We start from the raw sequence: 21,447 nt of genomic DNA on the forward strand, positions 1-21,447 counted from the left end.
ACTAGAAACTGGGCCCGTTGTTGTTTAGGGATTTTTTCTATCTGTTGCCAAATTGTACTTTCCAAATGCTTAGTATGGTGCTCTGCACATAGTAAGAGCTCAATAAATACAATTGAATGAATCAGTGTAAACTGTAAGCTCCAGTCATTCATTCATTCATTCATTCATTCATTCATATTTATTGAGCATTTACTGTGTGCAGAGCACCGTACTAAATGCTTGGAAAGTACAATTCGGCAACAGATAGAGACAATCTCTACCCAACAATGGGCTCACAGTCTAGAAGGAGGGAAACATACAACAAAACAACTAGTAGACAGGCATCAGTAGCATCACAGTAAGTAAATAGAATTATAGATGGATGCACATCATTCATAAAATAAATAAAATAATAAATAGGTACATATATATGCAAGTGCTTTGGGACGGGGAGGCCGGATAGAGTAGTGGGAGAGAGTCAGGGCGATAGGGAGGGGAGGAGGAGCAGAGGAAAAGGGGGGTTCAGTCTGGGAAAGCCTCCTGGAGGAGGTGAGCTTTCAGTAAGGCTTTGAAAGGGAGGGGGAAGTGTGCTAGTTCCCCCTTTTGATCGGGGAACATGTTTCCCAACCCTGTTGTATTGTACTCTCCCAAGCTCTTAATACGTTGTTCTGTACCCAGTGAACACTCCAAAGATTTGATTGATTGAAGGGTTGAAGGATTACACTAGGTCGCTGGCTGCTCCCCCATTATCTCTTTAGAGATACCCTTTGGGCCTTTTATTCATTTCCTTCAAACCTGTCACTCTTGCATCTTTACAATCTTTCCTCATTCCTGCTCCACCCATATGCGTATACATTATCGCTCTATACGTATCCCCTCAAATCTCAACTCCTTGGCATTCCCAGAACATCTTCCATTCTGCTCACACACAAACATGAGCGGGGGGGGGGGGGGGGGGGGGGGGGGGGGAACACCTTAATCCCAACATATTCACACAATCTTTTCAGCTCATGAAGAAGAACACTCTACATATTCACACTCTTGATATTTGCTGATATTCACACGAGGGCACACCCCATCCAGCACATTCACACAGTCTTTCTGGTACTTTAGAACAGAATGGGTCATGTAGACTTTTACTGAACACTAGGTGTGGTCCTACAACAGTCAATCTTTCCCTTATCTGGAGAAGCAGTGTGGCTCAGTGAAAAGAGCGTGGGCTTCGGAATCAGAGGCTCTGCCACTCGTCAGCTGTGTGACTGTGGGCAAGTCACTTCACTTCTCTGTGCCTCAGTTACCTCATCTGTAAAATGGGGATTATCTGTGAGCCTCATGTGGGACGAACTGGTTACCCTGTATCTCCCCCAATGCTGCCACTTGTCAGCTGTGTGACTGTGGGCAAGTCACTTCACTTCTCTGTGCCTCAGTTACCTCATCTGGAAAATGGGGATTAACTGTGAGCCTCACTTGGGACAAACTGATTGCCCTGTATCTGCCCCAGCGCTTAGAACAGTGCTCTGCACATAGTAAGCGCTAAACAAATACCAATGTTATTATTATTATTATCTTTTCCCCTTCCCATAGTACTCCTTTGTTGCTCTGAACAGAGGCCTTCATTTAAAACTTTAAAACAATTTAAAATATTTATGAGACATCGTTTCCTCCAATCGATCAGTCAGTCTTTGATATTTATTGAGCACTTACTCAGTGCAGAGCACTGTACTAACGACTTGGGAGTGTGCAGTTCAGCAGAGTTGGTAGATACATTTCCTGCCCACAACAAGCTTACAGTCTGGTAGGAGAAATACATTAATACAAATGAATGTTACAGACGTGTCCGTAAATGCTCACGCCTTCTTCCTATATGTCCCATTTTCCTGCTTTTCATTCGCTTAATCGAAGAGCACATTTCCCCCCTCCTAATAAAAACCTTGATTGGTCCAACCCCTGGACTAGATTCCTGAAAAAGTAATTAATTCCGAAGGAAGACATCCTGACAGTGAAAATAAGCCCTTTGAGGTCTTTCTTGCAATGAAAAAATCCTTAGATTTAAACAAATTATTTTATTCCTGGTTTCCTGTTGAGTCTAGAAATTTAAGTGGGGAACAATTGCTCTCACGCATTCAGACAAGATCTTCGCATGCCAAGCACATAGCCTAACCAATGCTGTATTTCTGTGAGTGGAATGTAAAGTGTCTGCTTTTTGAACTAGCCATTAAATCACGACACATGATCAATTCCGAAATTCCACTGCAGTTCTATTTTTCCTACACCACGCTGGCTTCACTGCATCCGAACCTGCGGCTTGAGTCTCCCCACCTCGGTGTTGATTTCCATCGCAGCCAATTCACAAACCCGCCCCAGCCCTCAGAGTGGGTTGGGCGGGAGGGGAAGGAGGAAATGGTTAGTTGGTGGTAGTTTGACGTTTAGCAACACTTTTCCACGTGTTTGGTTTTAGGTTGTAAAGACGACAGTTTCCGATTGTCTAGGCCGGTTTGGGGGGGGTGTTAGTATGGCTGGGTATCTGGCTCAACATCCTGCTTTTAGCTGGCAGATCTCTAGATTGTAAACTCCTTGTGGGCAGGGAATGTGATTTCCAACTCTTGTTGCACTCTACGCTCTCGAGCACTGTTTTGCATACAGGATACGCTCAATAAATACGGTTGTTTGATTGTTGATGGATCTCACAAGCAGGCAGAGCCACTGACTCTGGGTTGTGGAGGAAGGATGAATGAATCAGTTTCCCAACTGGCACGTTAATAAAGGGACAGTGTCTTACAGGACACTCTCCACCTCTCCCACCCCTAACAACCAAAGAACACAATCAAATCTCAATCCTTCAGCAAGTTCATTCGTTTGTTCAATCGTATTTATTGAGCGCTGACTGTGTGCAAAGTCACATACACAGGAATGAGGCCAATCAGGTATCTGGATGTTCTACACGAGTCTCTGCTTTTCATCAGTGTTTCGCAAAAGGCGAGCCCATTAAGCTTAATGTGCTGCTGCTCCGCTAAGGGGGCTACAGAGACCCTGATCTTGGCCACTTGAATCTGGCGTCTCTAAATCAATCAATCAATCAACCGTATCTATTGAGCGCTTACTGTGTGCCGAGAACTGTACTAAGCATTTGGGAGACTAATAATATTTATAGTACTTGGTAAGCACTAACTATGTGCTAAGCACTATTCTAAGCTCCGGGGTAGAGAGAAGTTAGTTAGGATGGACACGGTCCCTGCTCCAGGGGGGCTCACAATCTCAATCCCCATTTTACAGAAGAGGGAACCGAGGCCCAGAGAAATGAAGCGACTTCCCCAAGGTCACACAGCCGACAAGTGGCGGAACGGGGATTAGAACCCAAGTCCTTCTGATTCCCAGACCTGTGCTTTGGCCACAAGCTCCTGAGTTCCAGGATTTCCAGATCCCAAGATCCTTGTGGTGACTGTAGAAGATAGGCTTCCACTGCATTTAGCCCAAACTTTGCTCTAATAATGAAATTGATCAATTTTGTTCATTGACAGTGGACATTAAGTCTTCTATGTCTCCCAAACTCAATTCAGTGCTCTGTACGAAATAGGTGCGTTCTCTCTGCGCTTCATCACTTCATCAGAGGTGCAGCTGACAGGGCATTTCTGGGGTCTTGAGAAACTGGATAATTTGCCCCGTGAGAAGAGTGGTCCTTTCAACAAAAAAGAGGCCTCCAACGCAGAAATATGGCAAAGCTGATAAAGACCTCTCTGGGGATTTCGCCCTATCTTTATTTATAATTTCTATTAATGTCTGTCTTCCCCTCTAGACTGTAAACTCACTGTGGGCGGGGAATATATCTGTTATATTGCTATATTGTACTCTCCCAAGCACTTAACATGGTGTTCTGCACACAGTAAGCTCGCAATACATTTGATTAACTGACTGCTTTCCCTCTCCATGTAAGACAGAGAGGGTTGAAGGTTAATAACAAATAATAACAATATTGCCATTTATTTTTGTTTTAACAGTATGTGTCAAACATTGTTCTAAGCGCTGGGGTAGATACTAGAGAATTAGGTTGGACACAGTCTGTCCCACCTGGGGCTCACAGTCTAATTAAGAGGGAGAACGGGAGAGCTGAGCTTCGAGAAGTGAAGTGATTTGCCCAAGGTCACGCCGTAAACATTTGAAAGAGTCCAGGCTCATGCTTTTTCAACTAGGCCGTGTGAAGCACTGTTCTAGGCGGTGGAGCAGATACAAGTTAATCAGATCAGCACAGCCCCATCCCACGGCATAAGAACCTCCTATTTTGCTAACGTGGATTAGATGAACGTCCCTCCTTACGGGATTTTTGTAGAGCTCCATGTGGGTTTTAAGAAGTCTAAGGGAGCAAACTGATTGTTAGGTCTTGCAACATTATTCAGGCATTGACAAGTCCCAGACTTCCTCCTGGTCCACTGGGATGGAGTGTGAATATTGTGCTCAGGAAACATTGCTCTTTACTTCTTGGCCCAGCGGATAGAGCACGGGCCCGGGTGACAGGTGGTCATGGGTTCTAATCCCAGCTCCTCCACTTAATAATAATAATAATGATGATATTTGTTCAGCGCTTACTATGTGCCAAGCACTGTTCTAAGCACTAGGGTAGACCCAAGGTTGCCAGGTGGTCCCACGTGGGGCTCACAGTCTTAATCCCCATTTTACAATTGAGGTAACTGAGGCACAGAGAAATCAAGTGACTTGCCCTGAGTCACACAGATGATAAGTGGTGGAGCCGGGATTAGAACCCATGACCTCTGACTCCTAAACCCGGGCTCTTCCCACTGAGCCTGGCTGCTTCTCTGTTTTCTGTGTGGCCTCGGGCAAGTCACTTCACTTCTCTGGACTTCGGTTCCCTCATCTGTAAAACGGGGATTAAGACTGTGAGCCTCATGCAGAACAGGGACTAATCCAATTTGCTTGTATCCACTCCAACGCTTAGTAACAAATTCCACAATGATGATGATGATTATATTATTATTTTATTATTATTATTCCCTCATGTCATCCCCGGAGCAGCTCTGGCAGAACGGACAGCCTCCCCAGGCCCCTGCACGTCCTGTTTTTATTCATTGTTCTGAGTCGCACCAGCTGGGCCACTTGGAGGGCAAGAAACCAGTCCCCGGGGACAGCTGGGGCCCGGGGAAACATTGCTGTCCTTGTGAGATTCCAGAGTCGGGTCGGGGGTCACCCTGGCGCAGGCCAGCACAGCGCCCAAGCAAGGGTTTCTGGGCGCCGAGGCTGCCGCTCACAGGAATCGCCGCAACAGAGGTCTCTATTCAGCACAAACGATCGGAAGAGGAGAAAAGTTAACGTCAGCAAGATTACATTCTGGGAGCCGTCTTCTTCTCGGGGCACGGCTCGCCCCTGTGGGCCCTGATTTGTGAAAGATAAAAAGCTCAGGATTCCCTTTTCTCTTTTCTCTCATGCTCCCCTCATCTCTTCCCCCCCACCCCCTGCCCAGGCCAACTTCTCCTTCAAAGAAAATTCAGGTACTGCGCGCTTACTATGTGCCAGGCACTGTGCTAAGTGCTGTGGTGGATACAAGCAAAGGGCATTGAACCCCGTCCCACCACATTCTCTCCCCAAGCCAACTTCTCCTTCAAGGAAAATTCAGGTACTGAGATTTGGCTGAAGTCTCTACTGAATAAGGTTCACAGAACTGGGAGTTGGAACAAAGCTTCCCATGCTGGGGCAAGAAAGCCCGTCTCCTGCCAGGTTTTAATGAGCTTAAAGAATAACAAGCCCCTTGGTGCAAGAAGAAGGCTCACTTCATCTTTCCCTCGTATGTAAAAAGGAGGAATGGGTAGAAACCCCGATTGCCAAGTATCGATTTAGGGGCCGGGCTGCCCTCCAGAAGAGCAGGAGTAGGGTTGGATTTCTGAGCGGTGTCCCGACGGAGAGCTTCCTTGGGATGGATTGCCTCTGTGCTCTGGATAGATGTCAGGAGAAGGTGAGTGGCCTAGTGGAAAGAGCCCGGGCCCGGGAGTGAGAAGGATGTGGGTTCGAATCCCGGCTCCGTCACTTGTCCGCCGCGAGAGCTTCGGCAAGTCATTTCGCTTCTCGGGGCCTCAGTTACCTCATCTGTAAAATGAGGATTAGGACTCTGAGCCCCCTGTGGGACTGATTTGCTTATATCTACCCCAGTGTTTAGTACAGTGCCTGGCAGGTAGTAGATGCTTAACCAATAGCCATAAATGCCATAAATACAGGCCAATACTACTTCTCCGGTATCCTACCAGCCTACTGTGTGCTAGGCATAGTCGTGGGTGCTTGGGAGGCTATAGTAGATCCCTACCCTCCAGATTTTTTTCAGTGGCATTTGTTAAGCACTGACTTCGCTCCAGGCACTGTGCTATGCTCTGGGATGGATACTGACTAATCAGGTTTGAACACAGTCCACGTCCCACGTGGGGTTTACAGTGGAGTTAATCATCACAGAGAAGAGAAGTTTAGCGGTGCCTATGAGCCACGACGTCTGGATTGAAAACCCCCCATCCAGCCAGACTTGAGGTTTGTCCGTTGGTCCGACAGAGTCGTGGTTGACAGTGCGGTTTGAAGTAATGATAATAATGATGGTATTTGTTAAGCGCTTACTATGTGCAAAGCACTGTTCTAAGCGCTGGGGGATACAAGGTGATCAGATTGTCCCACGTGGGGCTCACAGTTTTCATCCCCCTTTTACAGATGAGGGAACTGAGGCACAGGGAAATGAAGCGACTTGCCCAAAGTCACACAGCTGACAAGAGGCAGAGCCGGGATTCGAACCCATGACTTCTGACTCCCAAGCCCGGGCTCTTTCCACTGAGCCACACTGAAGTAGGCCTCAGTAGGAGATGGCTTGATACTGCGGCGCTGCTAACCATTAATTTAATTACAACTGGCAAGCAGTCAGGAGCAAGTGATTTCCTATAGACGGGAACGTGGCTCCTTTAATGCTGACCGTCTCACTGTTCCTCGATCTCGTCAATCTCACCGATGAACCCTCGCCCGCGTCCTGCCTCTGGCCTGGAACACCCTCCCTCCTCCAATCTAACAGACAATGACTCTCCCCGGCTTCGAAGCCTTATTGAAGGCACATCTCCAAAAGGCCTTCCCTGACGAAGCCCTCCTTTCCTGTTCTTCCACTCCCTTTTATGTCACCCTGACTTGCTCCCTTTATTCATCCCGTCTCCCCGCCCCACAGCACTTATGTACGTACCGTAATTTATTTCTTTACATTGATGTTTCTCTCTCCCTCTAGACTTTAAGCTTGTTGCGGGCAGGAAATGTGTCCGCTTATTGTTATATTGTATGTTCCCAAACGCTTAGTACAGCGCTCAAAAAATACGATTGAATGAATGAATGAACTTTAGCCATACTAGAGAACAGTTTAGGATCTTCTGGGAGTTAAGCTTGAGATCAGTAATGTTACTGTGTGGCCCTTTTATGCTTATTCAGCTGCAACATGTCGTTGCAAATTTGAAACTTCCAGTCTGGTAAATTGTGATTGGTCTTTTTTTTGGCTGGATGCTCCTTTAGTAATTCCTGAATACTCTGTCTTGATGTTTAGGGCATCACCTCCAGGCAAACAGTGACAGATGCTCCATAAAATGTTGAGTTGGCTATCACTGCCGGCTTTTTACAGCGTACCTAGAAACCAGTCAACAGTCACAGCATTCCTTGAACTATATTCATCTTCCAGCCTGCACTCATCCTCTCTCCAGTTGCCACCACTAGATGCACCACACGAAGTACATAGCAGAATGCATTTAGAATAGATTCTGATGATCTTTTATTTTTCTCTGCCTAAAATAAAGCATGGTTCATTGAGTAAATATAAGCCTTCTTTTTATGGTATTTGGTAAGCGCTTACTATGTGCCAAGCACTGTACTAAGTGCTGGGGTATATATAATAAAAATAATAATGTTAGTATTTGTTAAGCGCTTACTATGTGCCAAGCACTGTACTAAGTGCTGGGGTATATATAATAATAATGTTGGTATTTGTTAAGTGCTTCCTATGTGCAGAGCACTGTACTAAGCGTTGGGGGAGATACAGGGTAATCAGGTTGTCCCACGTGAGGCTCACAGTCTTAATTCCCATTTTACAGATGAGGTAACTGAGGCCCAGAGAAGTGAAGTGACTTGCCCTCAGTCACACAGCTGACAAGCGGCAGAGCCGGGATTCAAACCCATGACCTCTGACTCCCAAGCCCATGCTCTTTCCACAGAGCCACGCTGCTTCCCGTATATAAGATAATCAGGTTGGACACAGTCCATATCCCACACTGGGCTTGCATTCTTAATTCCAGTTTTACAGACTGAGGCACAGAGAAGTGAAGTGACTTGCCCCAGGTCACACAGTGGTCCGGTGGTAGAGCTGGGATTAGAACTCAGCTCCTTCTGACTCCCAGGACCGTGCTCTTTCCACTAGGCCACGCTGCTTCTCCTTGTTAAAGAGAAATATCAATGCTCAGACTTCAATTAAAAGACCACAGTTTTGGGATTTTACCTCTTTGTTGTTTACAGCGGGATTGGAAAGATATTTGGATTAATGCTACCGTTCATAATAATGTTGGTACTTGTTAAGTGCTTACTATGTGCCGAGCACTGTTCTAAGTGCTGGGGTAGACACAGAGGAATCTGGTTGTCCCACGTGGGGCTCACAGGCTTAATCCCCATTTTACAGATGAGGTAACTGAGGCACAGAGAAGTGAAGTGACTTGCCCAAAGTCACCCAGCTGACAAGTGGCCGAGCCGGGATTCGAACCCATGAACTCTGACTCCAGAGCCCGTGCTCTTTCCACTGAGCCACGCTGCTTCTGCTTCATAATGCTGAAAGTTGGATTTACTCTCTATAAACTCGCTAATGATACTTCGCATTTCTAACATTGGCAGTGTCCATGGGTTCTCCTTTGATGTTAAATTCAAACAGGTTTTTTTTGTGTGTTTTTATTTTGTTATTGTTGTAGTTGACACCAACGAAACAGCCCAGTAGGAAGCTCTTCAAAACTGTGCATCTGGATTTCAGCCTGTATTTGTTTTATAACGTAAACTACACCGAGACAGCTGGATTGGCTGTTTCTCCAATTTCCCATCGAGATACGTCATATATTCACTTTATTCTGTGCGTCCTGAAGGTTTTTTAGCCTTTCTTCTCTTGCTGCACTCAGCTCAGAATAAGCAGTTCACTGCTTAGGCGAATTGATGACAACCGGTCTCCAAACTTGTCCAATTCAGCCAATTCATTCCTAAAAAAATGGTGATGCTGCTGAGCCTGTAATCCGAATGTCTGCAGACTGGGGCCCATCCCTCCAAAATCCAGTAACCAGTAGGAGCCCCATGACTTTGTCGAAAGAGCACAGGCCTGGAGTTCAGAGGACCTGGGTTCTAAGCCCATCTGTGTGACTTTTGGCAAGTTACTTTTTTGTGCCTCAGTTTCTCGAATGTAAAAAGGGAAATACTTGTTCTCCCTCCGATTTAAAGTGTGAACCTTTTGTGGGGCAGGGATTATGCCCAACCAGCGTGGCCTAAGGGAAGCAGCATGGCCTAGAGGATAGAGCGCAGACCTGGGAGTCAGAAGGGCGCAATTCCAGCTCCACCACTTTTCTGCTGTGTGACCCTGAGCAAGTCACTTCGCTTCTCTGTGCCTCAATTACGTATCTGTGAAATGGGGATTGAGACTCCGAGCCCCATGTGGGACAGGGACCGTGTCCAACCCAATTAACTTGTATAATAATAATAATTATGGTATTTTTTAAGTGCTTACTATGTGCCAGGCACTATACTAAGCGCTGGGGGAGTTACAAGCAAATCGGGCTGGTTTTGTATTAACTACAGTGCTTGACACCTAGAAATTACCTAAATACCACCATTATTATTTAAATTATCATTCAGTGATATTAGCGGTAATGACCAGAGCATGGAAAGATAACTGAATAGCGAATCGTGCACCGTACCAGGTGCTACCTTGGGCAGCACGTGGTACTTACTAGGTGCCCTCAGTTTAGAGTACTGTACTAGGTGCCAGACGAACCATAAGGAGTACTGCAGGAGGGGCTCACAAGAATATAGAGCAGTAGATGGAATGGGTTGGACTTTTTTGGGTTTTTTTTTTTAACTTTGGGTGACACAAGGGAACAGTTTTGTTTCCGTTCCAGTCATCTAAGAAGAAATGTGTGATTGCCCAATTCGTGCTAGGTTTCAAGTCCCCGGGAGGGTGATACCACAGCTTCCACTGAGGGGAAGAGCTGGAGGAGGGAGAGGAAAAGGAGAAGGAGGAAAAAGAAGACTGGCCCAGTGGCTAGAGCACAGTCCTGGGTATCGGAAGGACCTGGATTCTAATCCTGGCTCTGCCACTTGTCTGCTGTGTGGCCTCGAACAAGTCACGTAACCTCTCTGTGCTCCAGTTCCCTCATCTGTAAAATGGGGATTAAGAGTGTGAGCCCCATGTGAGACAGGGAGTGCCTGGCACCTAGTAAGTGCTTAATAATAAATACCTTTTTTTAAAAAAAGGAACAGGAGGAGGAGGGAGGAGAGGGGAAAGAGGAAGGAGAGGAGAGGAGCTTCTCTCCCCTCAGGAGAGAGGCTGTGGAGGCTCAGCCCTGGCAGCGGTCCAGTTTGGTCACACACTGGGACTGGCAGCATTCGGTGGCCCCCACCCTGTTTGACCCATAGTCTGCTGTGACAGACAACGCTGGCCATGGGTCCTAGGTGGTTCCTCCCCAGTCTGCTCCCGCCTCGAGCTTGGGCTCAGCTGCTCCAGATGGGGGAGGACCCGTCTGAATCGGAGACTCAGTCTCCCCTGGTTTTCCACAATGGGGCTTCCAGTATTAGGAAGGTGAGAGAGGGTGGTCAAGAGGAAGAGGAGTGTGTGGACTCGGGGAAGGAGCCCGGGGCTGGGAGTCAGAGCACCCGGGTTATGATCTTAAATTCTGCCCCTGGGCCACCTTGGAAACATTATTTAACATCTGCGGGCTGCGGTTTCCTCATCAGCAAAATGAGGATAATAACATTCTCGTGGCCCGGGCCTGGGCGTCGGAGGACTTGGTGTTCTAATTCCAGCTCCTCCACCTCTCTGTGTGACCTCGAGCAAGCCGCTTCTCTGTGCCTCAATTATCTCATCTGCAAAATGGGGATTAAAACTGTGAGACAGGGACTGTGTGCCCAACCTGATTATCTTGATTCTACCCCAGAGGTTAGTACACTGCATGGCACATGGTAAAAGTGCTTAATCAATACCATTAAAAAATTCTGCTTCTCTAAACATCACCGGGATGTTGCGAAGACAAAAATGAGATAATTGATGATGGCAGTCCATTTTATTTATTGAGCGCTTACTGTATTCAGAACACTGTACTAAGTGCTTGGGAAATAAATACGACAAGAAGCAGACACATTCCCTGCCCACAGTGAGCTTACGGTCTAGAGAGAGAGAGACAGACATTAATATAGATAAATGAATAACAAGATATGTACATAAGTGCTGTGGGGCTGGGAGGGGGGATAAAGGGAGCAAGTCAGGGCGACGTGCAAGGGAATGGGAGAAGAGGAAAGGAGGGCTTAGTCGGGAAGGCTTCTTGGAGGAGATGGGCCTTCAATAAGGCTTTGAAGGAGGGGAAAGTAATTGTCTTTTGGATATGAAGAGGGAAGGCAGGGCGTCGGGGAGAGGTCAGCAGCAAGATAGACGAGATCAAGGTACAGTGAGAAGGTTTGCATTAGAGGAGCAAAGTGTGTGGGCCGGGCTGTAGTAGGAGAGGAGCGAGGTGAGGTAGGAGGGGGCAAGGTGATTGCTTTAAACCTGATGAAAAGGAGTTTCTGTTCAATGTGGAGGTAGATGGGCAACCACTGGAGGCTCTTGAGGAAATGTGCCCGGAACGTTTTGTAGGAAAACCATCTGGGCAGCAGAGTGAAGTATGGGTTGGAGTGGCGAGAGACAGGAGGCTGGGATAAATAAATCAGCCTCTTTGCTCCTAATTAAGGCAGGATAGGGTAAATTCATTCATTCCATCGTATTTATTGAGCACTCACTGTGTATAAATCACTGTATTAAGAGCTTGGGAGAGTACAGCGTAACAGTAATAGCAAAACTGCTTTGAAAAATCCAAACTAAGCACCCCAGCAGTGGGTGGGATTGAGTCCAGACCAGCTGCAGAAGGCAACAGGGAAACCAATTCTCAGACCTGCTTCTAAAGACTGAGTAGTAGCAGGAATAATCAACCAATGGTTGATCAACCAATAATCAACCAATCCAGGAATAATCAACCAATCCATCAATGGTATTTATTGAGCACTTAATGTGTACAGAGTACTGTATTAGCAGGAATAATCAACCAATGGTTGATCAACCAATAATCAACCAATCCAGGAATAATCAACCAATCCATCAATGGTATTTATGGAGCACTTAATGTGTACAGAGTACTGTATTAAGCGCTTGGGAGACATTTTCCCTGTCCCAGAGTTGTTGGGAAGAGTAGTGAGTAGCAAGAAGCAGTATGGCTTAGTGGAAAGAGCACAGCTCTTGGGTGTCAGAGGACTTAGGTTCTAATTAGCATTCCGTCACTCGTCTGCTGTGTGACATTGGGCAAGCCACTTCTCTGTGCCTGAGTTACCTCATCTGTAAAATGGGGATTGGGATTGGGAGCCCCACATGGGACAAAGACTGCATCCAATCCGATTTGCTTGTATCCACCCCAGTGCTTAAGATAGTGCCTGGCATATAGTAAGCGCTTAACAATTACCACAGTTATTATTATGACTTACCAGTGCATCAGTTACCTCATCTGTAAAAATGGGGATTAAGATTGTGAGCCCCAAGTGGGACAACCTGATTACCTTGTATCTACCCCAGTGCTTAGAAGAGTGCGTGCACATAGTAAGCGCTTAACAAATACCATCATTATTATTATTATCAAGCGCAGCACCTACCTGGTGCAGAGCACTATACTAGGTGCTTGGGAAATACAGAACAATCATGGAGCATATCCCCTGCCCAAAAGGAATGGTTCCTTCCTCCTGTGGAAGGGACAAACATGAGGACAATGAAGGAGGAGTGTGGGAGTGCGACAGTAACTGACTGTAGGCACAGGATTGGATGAAATGATTTTTGAGGTATGGCATCAGCCTCTTTGCTGACCTCCCTGCCTCCTGTCCGTCCCCATTCCAGTTCTTACTTCACTCTGTTGCCCGGATCATTTTTCTGCAAAAAATTCAATCTGTGTCTCCCCACTCCTCAAGAACCTCCAGTGGTTGCCCATCCACCTCCACATCAAACAGAAACTCTCTATCTTCCTCTTGAAAGCACTTCATCAGTTCACCTGTTCCCATGTTACCTCACTCGTTTCCTACGCTTCGCTGCTCTACTGCCAATCTATTTCCGTTACATCAATCTTATCTAATTACCACCGACGCTTCGTTCGCATCCTTCCTCTGGCCTGGAACTCCTTCCCCCATCATATACTAGAGAACACCACTCTCCCTGTCTTCAAAGCCTTATTAAAATCACTCTTCAAGAGGCCTTTCCTAACTAAGCCCTCATTTCCCCTCTTCCCTCTCCCTTCTACGTCCGCTCTGTCTGCACTCGGATAATAATAAGTAGAATAATGATAGTATTTGTTAAGCGCGCATTATGTGCCAAGCACTATTCTAAGCACTGGGGTAGATACAAGGTAATCAGGCTGTCCCGCCTGGGGCTCACAGTCTTAATCCCCATTTTACAGATGAGGTATCTGAGGCACAGAGAAGTTACGCGATTGGCCCACGGTCTCACACCAGACGAGTGGCGGAGCCGGGATTAGAACCCACATCCTCTGACTCCAAAATCTGTGCTCTTGCCACTAGACCACACTGATCTGTACTCCTTAAGCTCTTGATTTTTCACCTCTTTCAGACTCACAGCACTTACGTACACATCCGTAATGTATGTATTTATATTGATGTCTATCTCCTTCTCTAGCTCCTTGTGGGCCAGGAGCATATCGCTGCATTATCCTCTCTCAAGATATTATTAGTACAGTGCTCGGCACCCAGTAAGCACTCAATAAATGACATCATTTGGAGTATTTACTAGGGAACCATGTGCATTCGTTCGTTCGATCGTATGTATTGAGCGGTTACTGTGTGCAGAGCACTGTACTAAGCGCTTGGAAAGTACAATTCAGCAACAGATAGAGACAATCTCTGCCCTCAACGGGCTCACAGTCCAGAAAGGGGGAGACAGGGATCAAAACAAGTGAACAGGCATCAGTAGCTCAATATAAATAAATAGAATTATAGATATATGCAGATCATTAATATAAATATAATTATAAATATGCACATATATACACAAGTGCTGTGTGGCGGGGGTAGAGCAAAGGGAGCCAGTCAGGGCGATGGGGAGGTGAGGGGGAGCAGAGGAAAAGGGGGGCTCAGTCTGGGAAGGCCTCCCTGAACTATCTTTGATAGGGAAACATTTACCAGCATAATTCGTCACGAGAACACAAAAATGAGTTCTCCAAAAGACCGAAAATTTCTTTCTTGTTTTTTTGTTATTTGTTGCATTTTGTTGAACAGTGACCAAGAACCGTACTAATCACAGGGGAAAGGGTCCAGGATAATAATTCAGACATGATCCCTGGTATCCAGAGGCTGCTAAAGGGCCTGGGAAACTTTCCAGACAAAACATTCGAAAAACCACTTCCAGATCTGTGGAGTCCGACTGAGGCAGACCAGTCATAAGATTGGTTTTATTAATTACTTATTGGATTTGTTTAGCCCTGTCCTGGGTGCTGGGATCAGGTTCAAGGCCGTTGTTCCAGATAAACGTGTTTGATCCACGAGGGGCTCTTAGAGGGTAGCAGTGGGTAGAGACATACTGGGAGATGCGGATTGGAATAAGAGAAACAGAGGCAGCGATGTAATCGTGACGATATCAAGAGCGGTCATTATTCGGCCCAGTCAATGGAACTGGGAGGAGGGTTCCTGAAACGATAAATAGGTGGAGGGGTCTCATCGGAAAAGGAAGGTGTCTAAGAAGCGAAGAGGCAAGGTAGATAAAGAGGGCCCAAAGAGTTATTAAATTAAATAGAAAGCTTGTTGGAAAACACTCTTCGGGTGGTTTCTAGAATCCACCACTCCCTCCCCCACCTCCCCAGTTTGTGAGAGAAGACACATTCCGGGTGGAGTTACTCATCCGGAGGCAGAGTCACGTGTCCTTATGCAAGAGAGGAAGTATTTTCTCCAAAGAGGGTTCTGTGCTGTGAGGATACGTGACCGGGACGCGATGTATGGCACAGGGTGTGCTGCGGTGTATGCTGACAGGGCTCCCCCGCCAAGTCACTTGTAATTTCAGCCGTGGTCCTGTGGGGACTTGGAGTGGCTCAGTCACTCGCAGGATGCTCTTGTTTTTGAGTCCAGAGAAGGCATGGGTTTGGGGGTGGGGAGGGCTGGGAGGAGGGGGTTTCCCCTAGCAAGAAATTGTGACAGATTTCCCCCTGGGCCGGCATTCGGATTGTGTCTGTAGAAATGCAACGAACGTGTGGTTTACCTCGAAATGAAATAGGACTGCTGCGGGTCCAAGGAGACCACATGTTTTTCTGGGGCTCACAGTGGGAGGGAAGCCAGAGAAGGGCAGAGAAGAAAGGAGGGGGTTAGTGGTGAAGAAAATCGATCACACACACATACATACACAACACACTCACCCCTCCCGTCCCCCCCTCCAGGCAAAGTTTTCCTCTTAGGACAGTAACCTCTGCTCCAAACCACATCCTTCCCTTCCTTCGAGAACCTCCTAAAGAGCCACTTCCTCCAGAAGGCCTTCACTGACTAATCCCCTGGCCAGGCCTTGAGGTACTCTAGTGAGTGCCTGTTCCCACCCCACTCCCTCAGCCCACCCAAACCTGCATGCCCTCTACCCCCAAAGCAATCTCCTTCTCCAGCCCGACTGGTATTTTGTTATGGGTGCCCATGGGGTCGGCCAGGTGGCTGGGTGTTGCTAATATGTAAAGGGGGCTGGCGCCTCAGTGTCCCCAACCCGTTTCTTTCCCCCATAAATAGATGTTGCCCTGGTGCCCTCGCCTTAGGTCGGAGGGGTTGTGGCGGGGGACAAGAGTAGTGGGGTCGAGGTGGAGAGGAAAGGGGAAAAGTATTGGGGGGCGGGGGGCACAGTGGAACAGCTTCAGGACGGGTCTGAACTCAGTCCCGGCCATGACGTCCCTCAGGCGACACGGTGGTGACGACACCTACTCATTCATCCATTCAGTGCGGTGGTCCGTACCCACCCCTGACCCACGCCCGCATCCCAGCTAACCCCCCGGCTCTGTTTTAGTAATTATAATAATAATGTTGGTATATGTTAAGCGCTTACTATGTGCAGAGAGCTGTTGACTAAGCGCTGGGGGAATACAAGGTGATCAGGTTGTCCCACGTGGGCTGCCAGTTTTAATCCTCATTTTACAGATGAGGTAACTGAGGCCCAGAGAAGTGAGGTGACTTGCCCACAATCACACAGCTGACAAGTGGCAGAGCCGGGATTTGAACCCAAGACCTCTGACTCCCAAGCCTGGGCTCTTTCCACTGAGCCACGCTGCTTTGAGGTCACTGCCATTCACCAGCGGATAAGGCTCGGGCCTGGGAGTCAGAAGGACCTGGACCCTAATCCCGGCTCCCGCCATGTGTGTGCTGGGTGACCTTGGGCAAGTCACCTCATCTGTAAAATGGAGATTAGGACTGAGCCCCACGTGGGACATGGATTATGTCCAACCTGATTGTCTTGTATCTACCCCAGTGCTTAGTATAGTGCCTGGCATGTAGTAAGCGCTAAATAAATGCCATTGTTATGTTACCATTTTACTTAAAGCCACAGGGAACCCCCAAACTCTTATGATTGGTTCTCCATTTAATCAATCGGTGCTATTTATTGAGCACTTACTGTGTGCAGATCACTGTATTAAGCATTCGAGAGGGCAGTGCAACAGAGTTGGTAGACACATTCCCTGCCCACAAGGAGTTTACAATCTAGTTGACAACCTTAATGTGGAAGCACAATCCCATCCAGATGAAACTGGTTTGAAACTAAACAAATCAATATTCAGGGTGAAGGGAAGTCACGGTTATTGAGGACTGTCCTCGGGGTAGTCAAACTGGTGTACATGAAATTTGAGCGTATAATAATAATGGTATTTGTTAAGCACTTACTACGTGCCAAGCCCTCTTCTAAGCATTGGGGTAGATGCAAGCTAACCACGTTGTCCCACGTGGGGCTCACAGTCTTAATCCCCATTTTACAGATGAGGGAACTGAGGCACAGAGAAGTTAAGCGACTTGCCCCAAGTCACACAGCTGACAAGGGGCGGAGCTGAGATAATGATAATAATAATGTTGGTATTTGTTAAGCACTCACTATGTGCCGAGCACTGTTCTAAGCGCTGGGGTTGATACAGGGTCATCAGGTTGTCCCACGTGAGGCTCACAGTTAATCCCCATTTTACAGATGAGGTCACTGAGGCCCAGAGAAGTGAAGTGACTTGCCCACAGTCACACAGCTGACAAGTGGCAGAGCCGGGATTCGAACTCATGACTTCTGACTCCCAAGCCCGTGCTCTTTCCACTGAGCCACGCTGCTTCTCACCCTTAATATATCCCCTCAGTCGTGGTTGGCAAGGGAAACTGGAGTTTATGCGTGTGTGTCTGTGGGTGTGAAAATCCAATAAAATCCCAGAACACTTGTCACTGCTTCGTCCAGTTTGAGAGCTAGAAACAAATATTGTCTAGCCTCCCTGTTTACATCCCTGATGAGAGCAGTCCTCACCCGGAGTCATCAAGGCGTAATCCCATCCTTTTCCCATCCTGTAGGTCTGTCAGTTTGTGGTTTCTGTCAACGGACTCAACGTCCTCCACGTCGACTACCGGACGGTGAGCAACCTGATCCTGACCGGCCCTCGAACCATTGTCATGGAAGTGATGGAGGAGTTGGACTACTAAGGAAGGAAGCTTTCCCGTCCTTCCCTCCCTCCCTGCCCCCCCGCCTTCACCGGACAGTTTGTGAACAGAACGTGAGCAGCCTCGGAGCAACCCAGATCAGCGCCCGGACGACGTTCCTCAGCTCCATCGAATGGATGACTTTGATTTTCGTAGCCTCCCCCCTCTGACTGGTATTTTTGCATGGACCGATGTCTTCTAATAGGAAAAATGCCCTCCAGAATGCTCCCCCGTCCTTCTGGCAGAAAACCCGTTTGGATGCCGAGTTTACCCATCGACAGTGCCGTTTTGAGGATTTCTTTGCACATACGATGTCCGTGTTTTTTCACTGTGAGATTTTTTTTTTTGACATAAAGCCTTTGACAACCTCCTAGGAGGCATCAAACTGTTAGCATTTTTCCCTTCGTGAATGGGATGCTGACATACTAGTTGCCAAGCCACCTCGACACTGAACGGGACTGCAACTTACCTCCAATTGAACCCATGCAGGAAGGGCCTGGGGCGGTCGAATCTGCCCCATCGGCATTTTAAAAACATTTAAGCGTCTGAAAACCGCAAGCGTCCTTGATAACATTTTGTGTCTCCCACCGGGAGTACATTTCACGTTCACCTTCTCATTCTAGGAGGATTGGGGGGAACGCTTTATATGATGTACAGAGGAACGATGACCCCTTCATGAATCCGAATCATCTGGGGCTCTAAATGAACCAGCGTGGTTTTCTGAAGTTGCTTCTGAATACGATGAATGTGTAGAGTAGCTTGCAAAAATATACGTTTATGTATATAAATCCAGATAGACATAAAGCATATGTTGTGACGGGAATATGCCGAGACGATTTCCTTTTGTCAGTGAAAAATACAGTTCCTGGCCGTTTTTCTCTTCCCTCGAGTACTAGCTGTCTAATGAAGGACGAATGGGTGACCTCTCTCTCGCTCTTGGCATCTGGGTCTTCACTCTCTGACGTCGGACGGAGTCCCCCGTGATTGTTAGAGCCCATTGGCCGGGGCTGAAATCGCATGTTTTCTTCTGGGCTCGCCTGATAGACGGTGTCCGATTCCCGGATGAGAGTCCTCCGAATGGTCGCCGGGCGTCCTCGTTCCCCAGAGCCCAAGCACTGGCCAGCCCTCATCTGATCACATGTAATCGGCGATTTATGCACGGACACGATCGAAGAAGTTGTTGGTGGCCGCTGAACCAAGATGCCTCGCGTGTGAGTCTTAGCATTCTAGGGGCCTATGCCACCCAACTAGCGTTATCGTGCGGCCGAGGCATTCGGCATTTCTATTCCAACCCGTTTCAGCTGTGAAGCTCTCTTCCCCCTTGCTGGGATGCTCAACTCATTTGAGGTTAACATGGAATTAGGATAGATCATCCGGAAGCTGACGCTTTTTAAAAATGGTATTTGTTAGGCATTTATTCTGTGCCAGGCAGTGTTCTAAGCAAGCTAATGAGGTTGGCTGAAGTCCCTGTCCCACACGGGACTCAGTCTCGATCCCTATTTTACAGAAGAGGTGACTGAGGCACAGACAAGTGAAGTGACTTGCCCAAGGTCAGGCGGCTGGCAAGTGACAAAACTGGCATGAGAACCTGAACTTTAGCTCTTACTGCCTTTTCGTTTCATGGCTGTTGCTAGCATAGCATGTTTGAAGTCTTCCGGGAAGTTCAAACTCAAAGGAGAATGGCAAAAAAAAAATCTAACTCTTCCATCTTCTTGCCAGTGAGTTCCGGTTTCGATGCCTGTTAATTGGCCGGCATCATGAATGGGGCGTAGCTATTATTTTGTGATAGCTGAGGGCAGGGAAGAAGAAAACTACGAGCCACATCCTTATTCGTTTAATTGCTTAGTGCAGTGTTAAACAGACAGTATGCGCTTAATAAATACCGTCGATGGATTCCACATCCCCCATGGAGCTGCTGCCCACCTGTCTCCTGGATCAACTCCAGCGATACTTTCTCGGGCTCCAACGAACATTAGCTCCTCCCACGTGCAGATTGAGCCTTTAATTAAGAAGATGGCCCGGATATTGCACTGTGTGGGTATTCTGGAATCGAATATCAAAAACCCTCCTTAATTACGAATCCTTAATTACAAAACCACGATCACGCCCCGCACTGTGTTCTAATTTTAATTGTAACTTCATTTCAAATGGTTTCCCTAACTCGGGGCTTCCTGACTCTTTCCCCTAAGTCGATGGGCTTCCCTGTTCTGTTATCGTGACTCTTTGAGGGCAGTCTCAGTGAGCACAGGTTCGAGAGCCTCACGTAATAGGATTTCTATGATGCTCAGGACCGAGGATGATTTCCTCGGTTCGAATCCCGGCTCCGCCGCTTGCCAGCTGTGTGACTTTGGGCAAGTCACTTAACTTCTCTGTGCCTCAGTTACCTCATCTGTAAAATGGGGATTAAAACCGTGAGCCCCACGTGGGACAACCTGATCACCTTGTATCCCCCCAGCGCTTAGAACAGTGCTTTGTACATACTAAGCGCTTAAGAAATACCACCATTATTATTTCCTGACTGCGCTGTTCTCCCAGACCGTCTGATAGAGAGGCACACTGCATTATCTGGTTGCCTTTTTTGAGCCTTACCTCCCTCCCTCACGGGGGAGAACTGTGGTTACTGAACTCTCTTCTTTTTCTCTCTTGGAAAAAGCCCAGAGAGAAGAATCTTCCTTTTCTGATTTAGGGGTTCCCTGCCAGGTTGGCTCCTCAAAAAGGGTGGATTCTTGATTTTCATCTCATTGGGTGTCATCAGTTGTGGGCAAGAGGACAGTCCTGGATGGAGACTGGGAGGGGATAAATGCCTCTAGAAATGAGGAGCTAATGATAGCTGGGCTAGTTTTTAGGGGCATACATGCTCAGTGTTTGACATGGGTGTTGTATTACGCCCATTTCAGGTAGCCTGTCAGAGGATCTTTCTTGGATGGACACATTTATGACTACCTGTACTTAACAAGGGCTGAAAAACCAGGTCTTCCAGCCCCTGACACAATCCCACGTCAAGAGCGGTTTCTCATTTCTATCAGGTTTTCCAGGGAATGCAGCGTTCAGCACCATTTTGCTCACCAGACATCCAAGTGAATTCGAGTAAGAACTAACAGCAAGTCTCACCGATTTACTTTCACCCACGGTCTTACGTGGTGCTACCTCTTTATGTGACATCTACCATCTTTTTCAAAAGCGACGGTTCATTCTTTTAGGACGAGAGAAAGAGATCAGTACAAATTCCATTTTAAAGAAAATACTCTGTCGCTGAGCTCCTAAGGCAGATCATTGGCTGTACTGGCTGCCCACTCCAGGACTATTTTATGGATATACCCTGCTCTACCCTGTTAGCTGGTGATGAGAAGAATCAGATGGTGGTTGAAGACTAGTTAGGCCTTGGAGAGATGCCCCTCACTCCAATTCACGATTGAACAATGGCTTACTTGCAAACAACTCCGTCCCAGTTTCCGATTCTTGCTCGGTGCCTCATCCTAAACAATGATATTTTCACAAGGCCGTTGTGGGGACTACCAA

At 47.3% G+C, this 21,447-nt stretch overlaps 1 protein-coding gene across 2 annotated transcripts in view; it reads left to right on the plus strand.

Moving 5' to 3' along the window:
- DEPTOR (DEP domain containing MTOR interacting protein) overlaps positions 1 to 21,447 on the plus strand; it is a 149,822-nt gene extending 128,375 nt beyond the window's left edge. Inside the window, exons 9-10 of one of the 2 annotated variants that reach the window (XM_029063527.2) lie at positions 17,803 to 19,139; positions 20,955 to 21,447. In XM_029063527.2, the coding sequence (XP_028919360.1) occupies positions 17,803 to 17,931 (129 nt within the window). In that variant the 3' untranslated portion in view covers positions 17,932 to 19,139; positions 20,955 to 21,447. Of the gene's footprint in view, positions 1 to 17,802; positions 19,140 to 20,954 lie in introns of those variants that run through there. The other variant, XM_039911842.1, reaches the window with a different exon arrangement.

Source organism: Ornithorhynchus anatinus, chromosome 4 (assembly GCF_004115215.2).
Source record: "Ornithorhynchus anatinus isolate Pmale09 chromosome 4, mOrnAna1.pri.v4, whole genome shotgun sequence".
Taxonomy (NCBI): Eukaryota; Metazoa; Chordata; class Mammalia; order Monotremata; family Ornithorhynchidae; genus Ornithorhynchus; species Ornithorhynchus anatinus.